The 22,327-nt window shown below is 36.3% G+C and overlaps 1 protein-coding gene and 1 long non-coding RNA gene across 2 annotated transcripts; both read right to left on the minus strand.

Moving 5' to 3' along the window:
- Positions 1-6,162: 6,162 nt before the first annotated feature.
- On the minus strand, positions 6,163-8,303 carry LOC113073021 (uncharacterized). Its single transcript, XR_003280436.1, has 2 exons — positions 6,982-8,303; positions 6,163-6,524 (listed from the first exon to the last, which is right to left on the minus strand). It is a non-coding gene; the product is annotated as an uncharacterized LOC113073021 (long non-coding RNA).
- Positions 8,304-12,856: 4,553 nt separating this feature from the next.
- On the minus strand, positions 12,857-14,923 carry LOC113073007 (soluble scavenger receptor cysteine-rich domain-containing protein SSC5D-like; the record flags this gene model as incomplete). Its single annotated transcript, XM_026245887.1, has 4 exons — positions 14,455-14,923; positions 13,824-14,147; positions 13,207-13,527; positions 12,857-12,996 (listed from the first exon to the last, which is right to left on the minus strand). Coding segments are annotated over exons 1-4 (843 nt in total), but the record flags the coding sequence as incomplete, so codon positions are not given.
- Between the last annotated feature and the right edge of the window lie 7,404 nt (positions 14,924-22,327).

Below are 22,327 nucleotides of genomic sequence, written 5' to 3' on the forward strand. Positions count from 1 at the left end.
CACACTCACTATTCAACAGTCCCTACATAGGCCCATCATATTGCATGATTAATTAATAATATATTTAACCACCGTTTAAATCATTACCTGCTTCAAATTAATGCTGTTAACGAGATTATTGTTGAAACATTTGCAGGTTAGTGACTATTGTATGAATAAAAACACTATAAAAAATTATATAAACAATAACTGAACATGGGTTTCAGAATGAGCACTTGTCATTTGTTATATAGCTATATGTTGAGGTTGTGTTTCTGTTTGAGTTTATCATGTTCATGATGTTTGCTACTGTAATCAACATTGCTTTTTAATAAGTAGGGAAAATTCCCGACATTTAAAAAATAACCGTTTATTGCCTAGAGTGTTTGCATTGTAAGAATGAACATAGATACTTCAGATTTAAAAAGCACTGACTTTTCAGGTGATGTTTTCTCATTAAATTCATACGATTTGATATTACTTCAACATCACCTTGTTCAACACAGTAAGCACAGATTAATAGTATTTGCTATATTTGATAGGAAGCAAACTTGATGTTCTATGAGTGCAGAGCTGCATGGAGCTAATGTACTGGAGGCCATGATACATCTTGGCCAGGTAAGAACACAAAAAAACACACAAATGCAACATCCAACACTTACATATTTTGTTAAGATGTGATGTTTGAAACACTTCAGCCATGGCTGCAACCCACAAAAAAATATTAAAACTGAGACAGCTACAGTAAACGACATAATCTTCAAAGTGCAATCAAAAAAGTGACTTTGCCGTTGTGTGACCATATGTAGTTTATTTAGTTTGAAAGGCCCACTATATGTGCGTGCTGGGCACCAAGATGAGATCACATGATCAGCCCAATGCTACTAAGTTTATCTCAGTATCTTCCACTATAATCAGACACTTTCATCTGTTGAATAAATTAGATATAGAGTATTGTACACGCAAAACATATATATATATTATATATATATATATATATTATATATATATATATATATATATATATATGTATGTATGTATGTATATATATATATATATATATATATATATATATATATATATAATATATATATATATATATATATATATATATATATATATATATATGCAGCAACTTTAATATGTATTAATTATTATTTATTATTATTATCATCATCATCTTATAAGTATTTTAATGAACACTAATATGTAAATACAACATGTTTATTTTTATATTATTGTTGCTTTTTTTTAATTTTAATTAATGCATTAAGGGTCCCGATGGAGCAGGAAAACAGAGTATGGTTAAATACCAAATATATTAATTTGCCATTATATCAAATACATTTATATATGTGTCCAGCAGATGGCAGCAAAGCTCTTATTATAATCTTAATATAGCTTGTGTCGCCACATGAGGGAGCTTTTAATTTTTTTTCCAGACAAAAAATTGTCATTTATTTAATTCACAGCTACATTCAGGCTACAAATATAATTTATTAAATGTAGAGCTTATTTCACAGCACATTCATTTGACTTTTTGCTGCTATAATATATTCTAAAACTCAGAATGAAGTAAATCCACTGTAGCAGTAATAGTGATATTTCTCATATTTTCAATCTTTTTTTAACACTATAATCTAAAAAGCAGGGGCGGACTTAACCAATAAGCTTATGGCCGAATCAGATATAAACAGATCATCAGGAACACGTCAGTTAGAAATACAGGGTTCAGCAATTATGGCACACATAGGCTAGTTGGAACCAGCTTTATGAAGTTATTTTTGATTCAAAACAACTAAACACCTGTGGCAGTGCGATTTGTAGTTGTAAAGAAAAGCCACACATCTGTATCAGTAAATTTGAAGTCACAGAGATAAATGTTTTAAGAGTTGCAAACATGTAGCCTTTTTTTTTCTCTCCCACAAACACAACACAACAGTTACACCTTCTCAAATTCTTCATTGCAGGTGCACAAATCCTATTCTACAAATCACACATTTAGAAACTCGTACGCTCACATTTTTGAAACAATTGCTGCAGTGAATGTGGTGCAAAACGCATTTACACACCCGCATCAAGAAATGTGAAGTCGTGGAGAAATGTTGAACATCCACAAATCAGTACGTGAATTCATCAAATGAGAGTTGCACACTTGTAGAATATTTTCTCAGAAATGTCTTGTATATTTTTCTAACAGAAACACAAAGTACATAACTACAGCTGCTTGAATCTGCTGCGATGAATCTCAAACACTGTTTTTCGCTTTCAAGTGACAAGTTTTGCGCTCTCCCTTTTGCACCGAGTTATTTGGTTCAAAAGGGATTTGTGCATCTGTAGAGATAGTGGGCGGGACAGTTTAGAGATTAGAGAATTTCAGCCAATCAGAAGAGCTACTTTGGCTCGTTGCAGAGCATAGACTCATGGTGTCATATTCACATTGTTTTTCATGTCAAATAGTTTATCCATAATGTTAGACCATTGCTATAAAATAATCGTTTTGTGCTTAATATAGAAAAGGCACTTTTGATTTTGTTGTAAAAAAATAAAAAATAAAAATGCTAAATGATGCTTGGCTTATTTGGGCTCTGATTAATCTTTCTCTGGTAGTCCATCATCTGTGCTCTTGCTGTTGTGTCCATCTTGGAGGCTGAGGAGAAATTCCTGCGAGGACCTGTCATTGACGCAAGGTACTGTTTCTTCTGTACTGTTCTTTTTATTTATTTTTATCAGTGAGTGGTATCACTTTGACAGCAGGATAAATAAACAATTAAAGAAAAGTTGCAAGCCATTGGAGAGTCATCTACAGGAGTCATGCTGTTAAGAAATAACCAAGTCATGGTGTTAATAAATAATTTTTTTTTGAACAACAATGTTGTCTCTTTCTTTTAAATGACCCTTGGAACTTTAGAAAAGAGTTAAATTGTGTTTGTCTTCATAAAATGCTATGTAGGACATGTTTTGTTGCTGTATGACGAGCAATTGTGAATTGTACAGCAAATATTTCATTTAGGATCCATATGATTACACAGTACTGTATGTCTAATGGCCTGAATATGGTTAATATCTAAATATAACTTAATATAAATTCACAACATCATATATTAGTCAGTCTCCTGTATATAAAAACAGTTTATAAATAAATATAAATAATACTGTTTACAGTAGGTCACAGGTCTGCAGCCTCCCCCTACTGGACGCATGAGGACCAACAGGGGCGTAAAACTGCTTGGGGCGTATATCTACCGGCTACAGTTCCCAAACCTCCACCTACTCAGCAACGAGCCAAAGTAGCTCTTCTGATTGGCTGAAATTCTCTAATCTCTAAACAGTCCCGCCCACTACCTCTACAGATGCACAAATCCCTTTTGAACCAAATAACTCGGTGCAAAAGGGAGAGCGCGAAACTTGTCACTTGAAAGCGAAAAACAGTGTTTGAGATTCATCGCAGCAGATTCAAGCAGCTGTAGTTATGTACTTTGTGTTTGTGTTAGAAAAATATACAAGACAATGAGAAAATATTCTACAAGTGTGCAACTCTCATTTGATGAATTCACGTACTGATTTGCGGATGTTCAACATTTCTCCACGACTTCACATTTCTTGATGCGGGTGTGTAAATGCGTTTTGCACCACATTCACTGCAGCAATTGTTTCATAAATGTGAGCGTACAAGTTTATAAATGTGTGATTTGTAGAATAGGATTTGTGCACCTGCAATGAAGAATTTGAGAAGGTGTAACTGTTGTGTTGTGTTTGTGGGAGAGAAAAAAAGTCTACAGGTTTGCAACTCTTAAAACATTTATCTCTGTGACTTCAAATTTACTGATACAGATGTGTGGCTTTTCTTTACAACTACAAATCACACTGCCACAGGTGTTCAGTTGTTTTGAATCAAAAATAACTTCATACAGCCATAGTTACTGCCAGCTGTTTATGTTGTGTCAAAAAAGAGTTAGCAAATTAAGTATAGGCTTCTCAAGGATACTGATATAACACATTTTATAAATAATTGCATTTCAAAGTGTTTTATGAACGGGAAGAATGTATTAATAGTCGTTTAGAATAAAAAAGAGGATAGATGCAGTGGAATCAGTCGTATATAACACTCATTCATTCAGCAAATGCACACATGCACAGATGTGTTTTGATTCTGGATCTGAATGTGGCTAAACTGTTGGAGAACATCTGATCTCTTCTGGAAGCTGCACTGCCACAGGTGTTTAGTTGTTTTGAATCAAAAATAACTTCATATGTTTGGTAATTGAGAATGTTCATGTGAAGTATGATGAAGACACAAATTAATAAGTTGTATAATAAAAAGTTAAAGTATACATTTACTTTACCTAGTGCTTGCAGTGTAGAATCTGTGGGTTACACAAGTTTGCAGAGTTCAGTGTGTTGTAAACTGCAAGAAGGAAAAGTTATATGAGCAATGGGGTGCAGGTTTCTCGCTTTGAGTTCATGTTAGTTATTAAATCAAATGTAGGCTACATTTTTAAAGATTCAAAAGTATTATTCAAAAGTATATTTTAGCAATGCTTGTCAAGAACACATAAGTTTACATATATTAATGCATATAGAATATTAGTAGGGCATTAAAAAAAACAAAATATATAAACAGTACATTATACAGCAAAGGGTAGTTGAACACAGAACTCAACACTTATATAGTCTGATAAATGATGCATATTAAAGTAAAATGCCCAGCAGACATGCAATATGCATATTTATTTAATGGTTAAAAACACACTTTATAATATATTAATAAGGTTAATGACAATAACTATTATTTTAATAATTATTTTATAAGTTAGACTATTTATTTATTCAGTACTTATCCACTTACAAATCTCTAGTGCTTGCTGCAGTGATGCTGAAGACTGTTAAATCCCTCACGCTCATTTGGTCATATGTTTAAGATGTCTTCAACTATCACTGTGGTTGTTGTGCTTTATAAGGTAGGATCTCAAGCTTGATTTCATAGTCTGTGTAATGTCTTATTGAAACACACACAAAAAAGTCATAAAAGTTTTCTTTTTATTGGTATCAACAAGGCCAAAAAAATACAGAACTCTCTAAGGCTTAAAGGTTTTAATACAAAAAAGGAGGGGGGTTAAAAACCGGAGTTTTAACATATCAATATCAATATCACTCAGACTTTGTTCAGATTTGTTGAACCGAGGCAGTGGATGATCACTGAGCCGAATGCCCCACTTCTTTGTTTGACTCCTCCTCCACATCATCATAATCTGTTATTAAATACAAAATATTAAATCAGGTCAAATGTTGTTATTGGATGAATATTTTAAAAGTCTTAGCTTGAAAATATTAACTAAATTAAAATAAAGATGTTAATATAATGAGAACAAAAGGGTTTTAATAACTTACCCAACAGGTTTCTCACATCTTCACTGACACTCATCACATCATCATACTCCTCCTGAACTCTCTCTGATCAAGAATGACAGAAAAACATGTCATATCAGTTTATAAAACAAGTCATCTCATTTGAAGGATCATTTTTCCATTCAGTGACTTATTACACAGAACACACATCTGAGGCCTAGTCCACAATACACTGGTATTTTTATAAACAGGATTTTTCCTCCATTAAAAAAAATAAAATAAAATAAAAACTTGTCCACATGAAATTGGAAATTCACACTATGAATGAAGTGCTGTCAAGAGCATGACAAAGTTGCCAAACCATCAAGTGGCGATATAAAAGACAATAAAGCCTTAATGGCCAATCAGAAGCCTGAAAAAAAGTGTGCACTGCGACATCACAAGCTTAAAGTTGCTACACAACAACACTGCAATCAGAGTTTCTGAAAATATTCACTCTGGAAGGAGTTTTGAAAATACCCATGTTCCTGTGGACAGGGCCTTGTTACATATTTCCTGTGTGTTTTTTGTCCTTGTCTGTTGTGTGCCTTGTTGGTCTTTATTGTTAACCTCATTAGTTGCCATAGCCACTCATTTGACCACACCCATCTGCTTGTTGCTATAGTAACTCATTAGTCTCTTTTTTTAGTGTATCCACCTTATTTTTCCTGTAAGAGTGTATGCTTTTGTCACAGGTCGGAGCGGACCACAGATGTTGCAAGTCACACCCCTTCCTAGTTTCCACCTCGAGGAGGTCTCAAAGCAACCCCAATGACCAGACAGACCAAGCGTAAGTAATATTAAAACAACTTTATTTAAATTAATTAAAATAATTCAGGGAGGGGGAGGTAAATCTTAAAATTATCGTCTCTGTTCAGCAGGAGGAGAAAGGGGCCGGAGAGGACTATGCGGCGAGGGTTAGTATGTCCCTTTGGGCTTTTGTTGACTCGTGGCGCCCTTCTTTTCTCCTGAAGGCAGAGTGAAACACACAATGAGTGATCGATCCGGTGAGAGTGGCTACCTGTTACTTGGGTCCATACGACTGGCTGATAAATGACTTGTTCCTCCGATCTCTTCGTACAGGGTGCTCGGGCGGCGCCTCCCCTTCTGCACACTCCGAGGTGAGCGCCAACCCGCGACACAGAACTCCAATGGCACTGCAAGAGAGAGGTCACTCAAACTGCGGGGGACAACACAGGTAGGTACTTCACAGGCAACTGGGGCTCTATTCTCACTTTAGTGATTCGTAGCAACGGACAAAGGTAGGTATTCCACAGGCAACTGGGGCTCTATTCTCACTTTAGTGATTCGTAGCAACGGACAAAGGTAGGTATTCCACAGGCAACTGGGGCTCTATTCTCACTTTAGTGATTCGTAGCAATGGACAAAGGTAAGTATTCCACAGGCAACTGGGGCTCTATTCTCACTTTAGTGATTCGTAGCAATGGACAAGGGTAGGTATTCCACAGGCAACTGGGGCTCTATTCTCACTTTAGTGATTCATGGACAAAGGTAGGTATTTCACAACGGGGATTCCTCACTTAGAATACTTCTCCTGGGCGGTGGGCTTACGGTGAAAATACTGTGATACAGTAAGTAGATGAACTGTCAGACCTGGAGTAGTAAATCGTCGTAGCGCAGGCCTCCACAGAGATTTCCTGTGCGTCAGGGAAAGTTAAACACTGTCGCACCGGGCCAAACGCTTCCCTCTCCTCTCTTCTATTTGCAGTTTAAGGGATCTGGACCGGGGTGAACCTTTGAAGAGGCTCCACAACAGGTAAAGTAAATCCACACAGCTAATTTGCAACAGTAAAACTTCCTCCTTGCATATAGGTATAATTTTGGTTTTTACTCACACCAGTCTTGCTTACGTGTATTCTTCACCACCGCTTCCACAGAGCCAGGGTATTCCGAAAAGGGTCTAGACAGGACGTTACATTTGGGTCTCCATGCAGGGGTCGCAAAATGGCACATAGATGAAAATGGCGCTTCACCAGCCTCAACGGTCACTGGTCTTCCCCACGACTCATCCAGTCCAGGGTGGCTACTGACAACACAACCACAGCATACCACTGCAAGATTTCAAGTGTACACACTCACAACAAAGACAAGGACTCACCCACTGCACTCCACACACTCTACGTGAAATAGGGTCAGAGCCACGGTTTACTAGGACTTATCCTGGGGTTTCGTTGGGCGTTGTTGATAGATGAAGGGCCGGAGGAATAACGTTGCCGTCACAACTGCTTGCGGCTTCCTGTACTTGTACTTCCCGGCTCACCCAAAACTCTGCTCCGTAATGGGGCCACTGGCCTATTTACCAGATACTCACAACATACGCTGGGTAATGCACTCTCAGCAATGGTGTACGATGCACTGTCCAATAGTACTCACAAATGAACGATAACACTCTTCCTTTGTCTCCTTCTCCTTCTAGCTGTCCAATCCTCTTCACACCATCGGTTTTCCGTTGCTGGAGATCACCCTTGACGTTACTTCCGGTGAGTACTTCCTATGACTGTGACTCCAACACATCAGTAGTTTATATACAGATGGTCTCTTCAAACATCAATAAATGTCGTCTACTCAGCCCAGTTACTAGTGTCCTTGTCTCCTTCTTCACCCCGTGAAGTTCCTCTGCCTTCACCAATGCTGACTCTGCCCAAACCTCTACACTGCCCGCCGGATCGGCCTGAATCAATTCAACTCCAACTCCTGTTTGAATTTCTGAGACTTTTTATACCCTTCCTGTTCTCTCCATTGTCCAATCCACGATCGCCGCGTTTATGGTCCTCACCTGTGCCTCGTACAGCCCAATTTGCCTCCCAGAGTTTCCCGGAAGTTCCGGTGTTTGTAATATACGGGCCGGGCGGAAACCAACCTTCGCCACTTTTTGGTTCCGCCCCAATGTAAATATGTGAAGGTTGATTAAAAATGTAGTTCTGTGCATCTCACCTGTTAAACCTCGAGAGTTCGGTCTATTAATGATGACATCATCATAATTCTCTGGGGTGTTCACTACAAATGCAAATATGAGTCAATTTAAGTGTAAGCCAAAAACCCATTAAGTATTTAAGTAAATTAAGTAATTTAAAATATTATCTGTAATGATCTTGATTGTAGAGTGATTTTTTTTTAACTGATCAAGTAAAACACCTTTTTTGATATCAGAGTTGTGTTCGCTCGTCATGACATCATCATAGCTCTCAGGTGTGTCTTCTACAAATTCACACATTCATCACAGACACACTCATTACATTCAGAACAAATTTGAAATATCAGTTTTAAATATACTGTAATATTTTGATTTGAAAATATATAACATACTGCTGTAGAATAAGAGAGTGACACCTGTCTCACGATCTGGTTTCAGTCCATCAGTGATGACATCATCATAGTATCCCGGTGTGATTTCCTTCATCATCTCTTCTGCATCAACACACAATATGTTTGGATACAAAAACCAAAATATGTTGTTGCTGCATATCATAAAACTGAAAATGTATTACATGTCATCTTATAATGAATCAAGTGATCAATTTAAAAGGTCACTGACCTTTTAGGCCACTGCCATTAGTGACATCATCATAATATGCAGTATTAAACTCTTTTGCTAAAAAAGGATAGCAGACTGTTAATATACACGTAAACAGCAGTAAACAATATACAAGTAAACATTTGAATAGTATTGAGTCATTTATCAAATATAATATGGAATTATTACAGTAATTAATTATAAAAGTTTTTTTTTTTCATGTGGAATGAATATGTGCTTCAGCTCTCTAACCTGAGAGAAGCTCATCAGCATCTTCATACCCAGAATGCAGTTCTTCAGAGATAAGACTTCCTGTTAAAGGAGAACAGAACAGTCAGAAACATGTTCTTAATTACAAACAGACTGAATCCACATTTCCTTTCGATTATAAAACACTGTCTTAGTGACAACATGACAAATTACTTTATTACTTAACACAATTACTTTATTATTTAATGCATTCAATAAATAAATCCCATGGTGTTTAGGCCTATTAGCAAACATATGAACCCATTTCTTACTGCCTTCCAGAAATATACACAGGAAGAGACAAACACACACACACACACAAACACACACACACACACCTGCATCTACTGTACATGTACAAACATATAAGTCCCTGCTTATGACCCTCTAAAAACACACACAAGAAGAGGCACTGACTGGCACACTCACACAAACACTCTCTCTGTCTCTCTCTCACATACTCTCTCTCTCTCACACACACACACACACACACACACACACACACATAAACATGCACCTGCAGCTCTGTGGTTTTCTGTCAGGAATTCTGTGGTTTGAAGCAGGAGGTTTAACAGGACTAATAATAGATGAACGTCAACTGTCTGACAGACTCTTATTAATGATATTAAATGAGATTGATGGCTCATGTCTCACCCCTCTGAGTGAAGTGATTGTGTCTGTGCTGAATCTCCTCATAAACAGTCTCAGACATCGTCCTGTGTCTCCTCTTAGAGAGAGCTGTGAGTGCAGACAGACAAACCTGCATCAGTTCACAACACATGACTGATCACACACTGAATAAGACACAATATGACAGTCTCTGGATCTCTCCTACCTCTCCTCATCACTCTGTTCTGCTGAATCAGTATAAGCAGTGGCACTAAGAGCAGTAAGAGCACAACTCCCAGAACAATCACAAGCACTGAGGGAGACACTGGTGGAGCAGTTTGTGAAGGAGAGACTGATGTTGAGCGCATTGGAGGAGAAACTGGAGGAGAAGCTGACGATGTTGTGACAGGAGTAGTGGACACTGACACATCTGATAAGCCTGTCAAAACATAATAATATTAATGCAAATGACTGATTAATTACTCAACTATTATTTGCATTAAAAATATCAAACAATCTTGTTGTGACCTTCACAGTTGAGTGTAACAAGATTGTGTGAGCAGTCAGTGTGGTTATTCAGGGAGAGAGGACAGTCCCACAGGTGAATCTCATTCCCTCTGCACTCGACTTTGTTCATCCACACAACACCTTCACCAGCATCAAAGGTTGAATTCCCATCAACCCTCAGTGGTGCTCCACAACCCAGCTGCCTGCAGACCACCTGAGCGTCGCTGATGTCCCACTGATCATCACAGACTGAGCCCCACACAGCGTTATGATACACCTCCAGCCTCCCAGAGCACCGGCCGTCGTCTTCACTCAGTCTGAGAGGAACATGATCTAAAACACACACATCAGCACTGACCAGCTTCAGCACATTTACAACCAAAAAACACACTGAATCAAGATGGCTTTAAATGTATGATGTAACTGACCTGAACACTGTTTCTGGTGAGGAGATGGTGAGATTGAACATGTCAGAAGACTACGATGAGACTCCTGATTCTTATCCTCTGAGTTTAAAACATGAAGAGAACTGAACATTAGCACACAAGGGACAGAACATCATTCAGTGAAACATATCAGTGTGAAAACATAATTTAAGCTTCACAAATCAATTTATGCTCTTTTCATCAGGTAAGTTTAGCTTTTCTTAAACTTCAGTTTACTCAAGACATATAAACATTGTGTTTAAAGAAACATGAATACTGAGACCATTTACATCATTTAAATATCATCTCACTTGAGCAGGTGATTTTGGCCACTTCATCTTCATCACAGTTATTCTGTCCCCAGGGTGAAGATGGACACTGCCACAGATATGAATCATGTGGTCGACATGTAACTTTATCCAGCCAGTTAGGAGCTGATTTCACTCTTGCTGTAGAATCAGACAAAACACCAGATCTTCCACAGTTCAGCTCTTGACAGATCAGACTCGCTGTGTCTCTGTCCATCTGGTTCCAGCACACATTACCCCAGGATCCATTGTAGAAAACCTCCAGATTCCCTTCACAGCCCTCAGTTAACCTGATCTCTTTAAACTCTAGATGAAAATGAACAGAAAATATAATTTTAAAATTCCAAAATTGAAAAACCTAGGCATTACGGATATGTGAAAGCAGAGTGACATGTGGCCAAGTATGGTGACACATACTCCGGATTAGTGCTCTGCTTTTATCCCATCCAAAGGGCACACACAGCAGTGAACACACACCCGGAGCAGTGGACAGCTATAGATCCAGCGCCCGGGGAGCAACTAGGAGTAAAGTGCTGTGCTCAAGGGCACTTCAGCCATGGGTATTAAAGGGGGTAGAGAGTGCTGTTCATTCACTCCCTCCCACCTACAACTCCTGCCAGCACCGGGACTTAAACCGATGACTTTCTGGTAACTAGTCCGGCTCTCTAACCATTAGGCCACAGTTGCCTCACAAACACAAGAAGGTTGTGTTGACAGTTTACCTGAGCACACGACTCCTACATCCTTCTTGTGTTGACAGTCATGTTTTCCCCAGCCTGGAGAAGAGCAGCTCCACAGGGACGTCTCATTCCCCTCACACTCCACCTCATCCAGCCATATGGGTCCAGAACCAGGACCAAACCAGGCTGGTACCTGCTGGTTACTGAGGGCCACTCCACACTGCAGCTGTCTGCACACCACATGAGCATCTTTAATATCCCAGGAGTCATCACACACTGTCCCCCATGAGCCGCTGTGAAAAACCTCCAGCCTCCCTGCACAGTCTCCCCCAGAACCCACCAGCCTGATGGACCCCCGACCTGATATTCAGAGACAGAAAAACACATTATTGATCACGAACAACTGAAGAATCTCTCCAGATGTTGTTCTTCTCACCGATGCAGGTGATTTGCAGCTGTTGTGTGGAGCTGCAGTTGAGAGTTCGTGGAGATCTGCAGTTCCCCAGATGAGCTTCACTCCCAGAGCACTGGAAGCCCGTCACACACTCATGACTTTGTTCAGGACTGGATGAAGAGGAGCTGGAGAAGTTCAGCACAGAGCCACAGCCCAGCTGTCTGCAGACCACAGAGGATTCAGAGAGACTCCAGGAGTCCAGCAGAACTCTCCTCCAGACCTGATGGAAGAAAACTTCCACCCCCCCCTCACACTGTCTCTCTCCAGACAACCGCACCAGACCGTCATGAAGAGCCAGAGAGGAATCTGAGTGAAAGATCTGACATTTCACTAAAATATTGCAAATGTGTTAAAGACCACAGAGGAACACTTACATAATAAATTTGTTTTATATCAATATTACATTTATATAAGTAAATTCAAAACTTAAATGACACAAGCATTAATCTTCAATCTGAAATGTATAGGGAATATATACAGCATTTTGTATAAGATTAAGTCTTCCAGTAGCATAATGTCAGTAAAGGCTACAGTAATATAGACTCACTAGAGCAGATGACTCCAACATCTCTTCTATGAGAACATTCAGCTCGACTCCATGAAGAGATGGAACATTCTGAGAGTTTTGTTTCATTCCCGTCACAATCAAACACATCAGCCCAGATTTCACTACTTCCCTCTCCAAACCAGTCTGATCCCACAACAGACACAGCAATCCCACAATTCAGCTGTCTACAGAGGACACTGGCAGCTCTCATATCCCAGCATGCATCACACACTGTGCCCCATTCATTGAGGAACTGACGTTCAACTCGACCAGAACAGATGTCAGGACCATTGACCAGTCTGAGATCATTGTGACCTACAGGAAATTAAAACATATTTAAACAAGACATAACAGGATAGTTTAGAGGGAAGAACTAACTGTTTATTTTTATTGCTGCTGTTGTATTACCATTCATAATGCATAACATGCTCATTAGAAATGTTGAACAATTGGATTTTAGTATGTTTAGCGATTAAAATGTTGTATAAGATTTATTAACTGACAGGATAAACAGTGACATTTTACCAGAACATATCAGTCCCACGTTGTTGTCTTGAGAGCACTCTGTGTAATTTGAAGTTGGACACAATCGAATGGTTGATTCATTTCCTCTGCACTGAATCTCTTGTGTCCACATCTGAGTGTCTCCTTTGCCAAAAGCAGCTGCTCCCAGCACCTGTACAGGAGCCCCACAGTCCAGCTCTCTACACACAACCTCTGCATCCTGCTGGTCAAAGGCAGCGTCACACACTGCGTACCATGTGTTCCCATAAAGCACCTCTAACCTCCCGGAGCACAGGTGAGGTCCATCAGCAAGTCTTGTAAATTGTCCATAGTTTATGGTTTCTACATATTTGCATAATACATAAAACCAATTAAATTAGAGCCATGTTGAGTGAAGCTGTCTTACTATGAATGTTACAAACAAACAACAACTGTGAATGATTAAGTCTATCCTTCGACTGAATATTGTAAACAAAAACCTGGGTCATTTCAGCATCACAGTTTTACAATTAACCCAATTAATTGTTTATAACTAGCTCAGAAACAAACTGTATAAAATTATTGTATATTGCATATGTTGTGTTAAGAGAAGAAAGGTCGATAAGTGATTAAACAATGAGCTGCATGAAATCACTTACCTGAGCATTTGACTCCAGCATCATACTCGTGATCGGCACAGAAGCTATAATGTTCACCCCATCCACTTGATCCACAGTCCTTCAGTGTAGCCTCTGATCCTTCACACCGCACTTCATCCATCCAGATTTTTCCTGATCCAGGTCCAAAGTAAGAAAATCCTGGTGCTTGTAAAGCCTCTCCACAGCTCATCTCTCTACACACCACTGCAGCATCAGTCAGATCCCAGGAAACCTGACACACTGTTCCCCACTGACCATCATGAAGAACCTCCACTCGTCCAGCACAGCGACTGTCACCATTCACCAGCCTCACATTCACAATGTCTGTCCATGAGGGATACATCATAAAATAAGCATACAACAACAAAATATTAACCATATAGAAGTTATAAGAATGACATGTAATTGCATAATCACATGTAAATCAATACAATATAGAATGTTAAAATATATATATTGAATTTCATCTGTCGCTGAGTGTACTTACTAGCATTGATGAATGTAAAGTGAAGACACACACACACAAAGACCACAGATATGCTTAAAAATGTATTAAAAGAATATGGAAAGAGATGTATCTTATCTTTTCTTTTTTCCTTTAGCTATCTCTTAATTCTGAGTGTATACTTACCGGCTGTAATGAGTGACACAAATGAAGATACAAAAATATATGCCAGATAGCTCTCCATTTCACTATACTCTCAGACAGCTCAGACACAGCACAAGTTTCTCCTCTGCTCCCTCAAACACACTGAAGAAACTGGCTCCTGTCAGCCCCCTAAAGAGAGAGAGAGACTCACAGCTGCCAATGACACTCACTGTTACCTTATTAGACACAACAGAGGAAATCATCAAACACAATCAGGGACAAATCAGAAAGCTGCATTTTTATTTTCTCCATATATATCAATAAAGTGTGAGCGCTGATGAGCGGGACTCCTCCTCCAGCGTGAGAGACACTTCACTGAGCACAGACTCGTGTCAGTCAGAAGTCAGTGTGGAGATAAAGTCACACTAAACTTAAAGCAGATTGATACAGAAACACTGCAGCTTATATTCAGCATCAAAACCTGAACCTGAACACAGCAGACACAAGCACTGATGACTGAATTCTGTAAGTCTGAATACTTCAAACACTTACACAAACTTACTAGAACCAATTTCTAATGGCTAATTTTAATGAATGTACCATTTTAATCATACCATTTTAAAAGTTTCTGGATAAATAATGCGTAAAATTATTGTAAGTGGTTTTTACAATATTTTTTATTTTATTATAAAATATGATTACACCATAGTGTAAACTATATTTTGCTAAAGATATTCTGAGGTGTTTTTAATAAATGAAATATCTACTTTCATTAAGTAGGCTATAACTTTGAGAATAATAAAATAAAAGCAGTAATCGTGTGCGTTTAATGCTGCAATGATGTATTTTTCCGGAAGATGGCAGCAAAACGTTTTTTATTGTAAAGAGGCGCAGACAAGATTCTTGTCACTGTCAACTTCTCACTAGTTAAAGTACTGTACAAGCAGCCTGTCTTATATGTAATGCCATTTAATAATTAAATTAAAAATATAAAATATATAAAATAAATATATATATACAAAGAAAAAGAAAGAAAGAAAGAATTCAACATATTTCCTTATGTAAAATTGTATTTTCCCCACCTTTTTTTTTCCAGATTTATAAATTATTCATATATGTATTTATGTACAATTTAAAACAAATGTGAAATATAAATGTTGACATAAATACATATATAAATAAAAGTGGAAATTAATGTATAAATAAATGAAAAACATTTTTGGGAAAAATTTAATTATTCATACAGGAAATATAGTAAATTTAATATTTTGCTGTTTTAAATTTTGCTCTAGATTTTATTTTTATATATATTTCTTTGCAGATTTATGCATTTATTTATTTGATCAGTTTTCAGATCACGAGAGAACAGGAGGAAACGAGGAAGCATCAATATTGAAAAGCACCTTATATGAAGCAGTTATCTGATAACAACAATTTGTTCAGTCACTCAGATTTTGTTTTGGAATACCAGTTTATAGTATTCAGGGAAGAATTTTATATTGTTTTTCTCTTTGGAAACAATAATAGCTCACTGTCTCAGTGATTTCAGTTTGTTCCTCAGCTCTGAATACACTATGGTTGGTTATATTTGTTGCAAAAGTTTAATTAACAAGATTCTGTTTTAGGACATTGTTATATCTATTCCTTTTTCAATTTGCTATTAGAATAATATTCATGCTGATATTAATTGGCCACATGTGTGGTCACTCCCTCAAATTTTTTTCCTAATGAATAAAGTTAAATAAATATCTTACAAAATTATTCACAGATTTAACCGTTAAGCATTGCTTACAAAAATGTTAAAATACCATTGACACATCCTGCTGTTTTTGTGAATATTTGACAGAAACTTGAAGTCATTTGTTTAGGGATTGTCTTTTACTCAGTCTTTTCGGAGCAATATTAATGGTTTAATTAATCAAAATGTATGTGATTTTTCTATTTTTATTCATTTAATTATTTTAAATTAACAATATGAATATGGTCAAAGTGAGTTTCTTTATAAATGTACTTGTGTTTATTGTAGTTTTAGCAGGGATAGACACTCGACCCTGGAGTGCTGAGGTCCCGTAGAGTTCAACTCCAACCCTAATCAAACACAGCTGAACCTGTGTTTCTGTGTTTCTAATCTAATATATTTTATAGAAAAAGATGATATAATAACAGAACAGCACAGTCATCATCTCACAGTGTGAACATCACAATGAACCTCCACTAAGCAGAGAAACTACTGCTACTTAGCAACTTTTCACTTTTCCTGTACAAGGACAAATAGTGTTTTAAGTCAATATATTTATAGGTAAATTACGCTCTCCTCCTCTTGAAAATAAAATTTCACGTTTTTAAAGTCTGAAAGTCATTGTTACATGTCTGAATAGGTTATAATGTGTGTATTGTATTTTCTAACTGAGCAACATCTGTGTAAGATTCTATTCTTCAAGACTGAGCTACAGTCCACTAACGTGTTAGTGTAAGTAATTATTAACCAACATTTAAATCATTAACTGATTCAAAATGCATACTGTAAACAAAATTTTTATTATTGAAAAATTTGCAGTTTACCTACTGTAATAATGAAAACAATATTACAACAACTACATAAGCATAAGTAGTAATGCCATTTTTTATAAGCAGGGGAAATTCGCAACATTATACAAACATTTACAGGCTTAAGATTTTTGCGTTGTAAGAATGTACAGTGAGACTTCAGATATAAAAATGCTGACTCGTTAGGTGACGTTTTCTAATTAAATTGATATGATTTCCTAATTACTCAGTATATAATACTTTTTATGAAGTGTCAAAAAAAAATTCTGTCAAAAATGTCAATTGTATATTTCAACACAAAATGTAACGAAACACTGTTAGTGTTTGAAATTAACTGCATCCATCAATTAAAATACATAAATATCAAAATATGCATTCTACCTTAAAAAGGTCTATAAACAAACAGGTTTACGGTTCAGATGCCCGAAACCTTAAAGAAAGGTAACCCATCAGTTAGAGTCATTGACCTGTCATTTTTATTTTTGACCTGTAAATGTTTTAGGTTTCTCCATAGTGATGGAAACATTATGGTATTTAGATGTGAGCCCTTCTGCAGATTTGCTTTAATAAAAATATAAAAATGAATAAATGAATGAATGAAACCATATCTAAATTGTGTGTTGAATAGTGAAACAGCTGCCAATGACACTCACTGTTACCTTATTAGACACAACAGAGGAAATCATCAAACACAATCAGTGACAAATCAGAAAGCTGCATTTTTATTTTCTCCATATATATCAATAAAGTGTGAGCGCTGATGAGCGGGACTCCTCCTCCAGCGTGAAGAGACACTTCACTGAGGACAGACTCGTGTCAGTCAGAAGTCAGTGTGGAGATAAAGTCACACTAAACTTAAAGCAGATTGATACAGAAACACTGCAGCTTATATTCAGCATCAAAACCTGAACACAGCAGACACAAGCACTGATCACTGACTTCTGTAACACTTCGAACACTTACACAAACTTACTAGAACCACTTTCTCATTAATAATTTTAATGAAACAAACATTTTAATCTCACTGTTTCTGGATAAATTATGCATAATATTACTGTTAGTGGATTTTACTAATTTTGTTATTTCATTCTAATCAAGGAAATAAAAAATATGATTACACCATAGTATAAACTATATTTTTGCTAGAGATATTATGATGCGATTTTAATAAATTAAATATTATTTACTTTCATTAAGTATAACAATAAGAAAATGACAGCAATAATCATGTGCGTTAATATTGTAATGATGCATTTTTCCAGAAGATGCCAGCAAAACATTTTTTATTGTAAAGATGAGGAGTATACAATACAAATACTGTATTACAAGACAGCCTCTCTTATATGGAATGCAAAATTTGCCAAAATAATAAATCAATAAGTATACAAAGAAAAAGAAAGAAAAAAACAATTCAACTAGTATTTCCTTATTTATGCATAACTGTACTTTTCCACATTAATTTATTTATTTTTTATTTATTTATTTATACATTTATTTCCTAATGAATGTATTATTTTATATGTATTTATGTCACATTTAAATAAATGTGAAAATTTATAAATGTTGAAATAAACGGAAATAAGTGTATAAATAAATGGGGGGGGGGGGTATATATTTTGGAATATGTATATTTAATTTAATATAGTTTTTTTTTTAAAAGTCCATCTCTTTAGAAACAATAATAGCTTTCTGGCTCAATGATTTCAGTTTGTTTCCCCCAGCTCTGAATACACTGCAGTGTAAAATCGAAAGGTGCCTCAGATATCCTTTTGAGTACTCTTAGAACTTAAAAAATCTATTTTAAGTGCCTCAAATCTATTTTTCTCATTATAGGTTTCCTGGAGGAACCATTATAGTTTTTGCAGTTCCTGCAGGAGCTCATGGGATCCTTGAAGCACCAGTTTCATTACACTAAGACTTTAAAGTTCTCTTTAAATAAATTTTCTCTTAAAAATAAATATATACAAATAAAATAACAAAAAGACATACAAGATCTGTGAATCAGCCACAGTATATCCAATTAAATATATAAATATAAAATATAAAAAAATATATATCTGAAAACACTGTCCTCTGCAAACAGGGGATATATAAATAAATGGTCATAGAGGCATCCAGGGGCTACACCATGTTATTACAAATTATTTTATTTATTTATTATCTTCAGATTGCACTTTTATCTGCCTCAATTTGTTGGATTTTAAATATGTTTGTTGTATAACTACAATAACTAGTTTTATTAAACAGGCTAAATGTTAAATCATCATCTGCTGACTTATGTTATCAACTGTGGCTTTGTAGATGCACACTGTCAGTCAATACTCAATCAGTACTCAAGTACTCAAAAGTACTTGCTTTGAAGTACTCAAGTGTTCAAGTGAACATTAAATGTTCAAATTTGACATTTCTCACTCAAAGCTGAAGTAAGCGTGAATTTTAGAGAGCCATATCTGTCTGTGTATAAACAGGAAGTTGAACAGGAGGTTGATAGCCTAGTAGCCTACACTCAAACCCGGAACTGTGATGGGCATAGAGCCTATTGATCACCAGTCCTGAGCTTAACTCTACTGGATGTCTTGAGGATGTGCTGGAGTCGACTTTACAGAGTTGCTGGACTTTCTCATGGTCAATACAAGATCGAGGCCAAAGAAAAAAAAAGAAACTCTTAATGGGAATAGATGTTGGATGTTGCATAATGTTGTTTAAACAATGTCGACTCCAGCATATCGTAAAGACTTTCAATAGGGATTAGGTCAGGACTCTGTGGTGCACAATCTTCCATAGTTCGAGCCTAATGAATCTTGACAATGTTATCCTGGAATATAGACATTGATATGACTTCCGACTTGATTGTTGAAATACAAGGCTACACACTGCATCAGTTAAGGCTTAAATAACTCTCGTCAGACACAAAACATGCCAGAAACATATTAATAACTTTAAGTAATGAGTCAATCCTTAAGTAGCATGTAATAGCGATCTTTTTTGGCCTGTCAGTGTAAAATAAGAATTAAATGTATAGCCAGATATTCTGAACTATAATACCTGAAGAAGAGAATTGTGACAGAACTGGACACAGCCAGTCTTAAATTAAAAAAATTGCATTAAAAAAAGAAGAGAAAAAATGGCATTAAACACTGACATCTTACAAGAAAACACCATTTCAGTATTTTACTTCAAAATGTCATTTTTTTTTTTACATTTATGAATCAATCTTTCTTTGTAATTATTTGTACTTAAACTCTGTATTGTCATTTGTAACAGCTGTGAATGTGCTTTTATTTCTCAGATGAACTGTAGAGAAGAAGCTTGTTAAGAAAATTATTTTGAATTCAATGTTCTTAAATCTTTAAGTTGACTGAACTTTTAAAACAGTTACCCATACTCAAGTTTTCATACTAACTTACATTTACTAAGAGATAGTGTGTTTTATCAGATCAAAAATGAGCTAATTTGCCGCATACTACACATTCATGGGCAAAGTGAGGCTGTGATGCTAATAAGAGAATAAACTATCAATGTAAATATATCCATAAGACATGTATAATGTAAAAACAGCAGGTTGACATACACTTACCATACCATATTCTTTAATGAATGTCTCCATGTCTTCATTGAGGGAGATACTTGGGCTCCTTAATGTAATTACATTTTTTTTAATACTTCATTCTCAAACATGCAGAACAACAAGATCCCAAAAACACATTAGTCATTGATTTACTCAGACATAAAGCTAAAGCTGAGTTACAAAGCTCGCTCAGCTAATGCTGTAACTATACAATAAACACTGTCAATTTGTCCATTAGTATATTACAGTAATTTGTAAAGAAACATTTAAATTGCATGTAAAGCCATTTTTATATTATTATTATTTTTAAAATACATTTCTAATTATATTATTTTTCTTCTCCAGTTTGCAGGTAACTTTCTTCATAGACGGAGAATCCCCATGACGGAGGAACTAATGACCGCACCCTCTCCAAAAGCTCCAGAAGCTCCTGATCAGAGTTCAGGAGACGAACCGCTGTCAGAGAAAGAGGATGATGAAGAGAGACATTTCAGCATGTTGATGGGAGCTTGGGTGTTAGCGATGTGTTTGAAGAGTCTTTACTGATGTTTTACACTTTGCTCTGAACATTGCTTTGGAAAAAATGCTGTACATTTACACTTTATATTGCAGCAAGTACTAACAGTTTTCTCTTCATTTCAGCCCGAGTGAGGTTCACAGCCTGTGGGCTCAGCTCAGGAAAGATGAGCCTCACCTCTTGTCCAGCTTTGAAGAGTTTCTGGCCCGTGTCACGAATCAAATCAAAGAGGCACGACAAGAGAGTAAGGAGATGGAGAGCATCCTCCGGAGATGACATGTTATGCAACATGAAATGAGAATGAATTGAGAGCAGTATAACATCTAACATCACCCATGTTTAAGAGGCAGTCATCTGCTTTGTATTCTTAATTTACACAATGTTATTTGTGAATAATCTCTGTTTAGAGGCTTAATGTAATTCTCTGTATAGTCCAGTGACTATAAGCTTAAGAGTTACCAGGTTTTTACATACTTGGGGGGGGGGGGGGGGGGGTCACCTATTTATGTTCAAGTCTTATGTAAATACCGAAATTGAGGTGTAATATTATGTGAAAGCTTGATTGTGCCATATCTTTGCCTTTTGATGGCTTTAAGATAAATGTAATTTTAACATTGAACACCACTGTCTCATTGCACAGGAAAGCAACCAACTTTTAACTTCCTGTTTGTCAAAGAATCCAGAAAAATAATATTTTTATCATCTAGTGCAGCATTAGTGAGCATAAGAGACATTGAGTCTTTCAAAAACATAAAAAGAAAACACCAACCAACCCCAAACTTTTGACCACTAGTGTATGTGTGCAGTTCATACAGCTGATATATATCCTAGTCTACTTCGTTTCAAACTATAGTTTCTGTTTCAGTTTGTGCATTTGTAATCACTTGTTCTCGGCTTGGAGATAATGGTGCATTGTTAAGTTAATTTTAGTTCAGGCTTAATCTTAAAGATTCAAAAATATTATTATTGAAAAGTATATTTTAGCAATGCTTTCCAAGAACACATTAGTTTACATATATTAATGCATATAGTATATTAGTAGGGTATTAAAAAAGACAAAATATATAAACAGTTCATCATACAGCAAAAGCTTGCAGCTGCACTTATATGTGTTTATACTGCAATACCAAACTATTCCTTTGGGTGGCAGTAATGGACAGAGATTGTAAACTTGATGACTATATTCGTTGTTAAATGAATAATTGAACTGAATCAATGGAGTGCACTCACCAAAACAGTAACGAGATATTAACATCAAAATAAAAGAAGAAAAAAAGAGCTCT

Source organism: Carassius auratus, unplaced genomic scaffold (assembly GCF_003368295.1).
Source record: "Carassius auratus strain Wakin unplaced genomic scaffold, ASM336829v1 scaf_tig00011242, whole genome shotgun sequence".
Taxonomy (NCBI): Eukaryota; Metazoa; Chordata; class Actinopteri; order Cypriniformes; family Cyprinidae; genus Carassius; species Carassius auratus.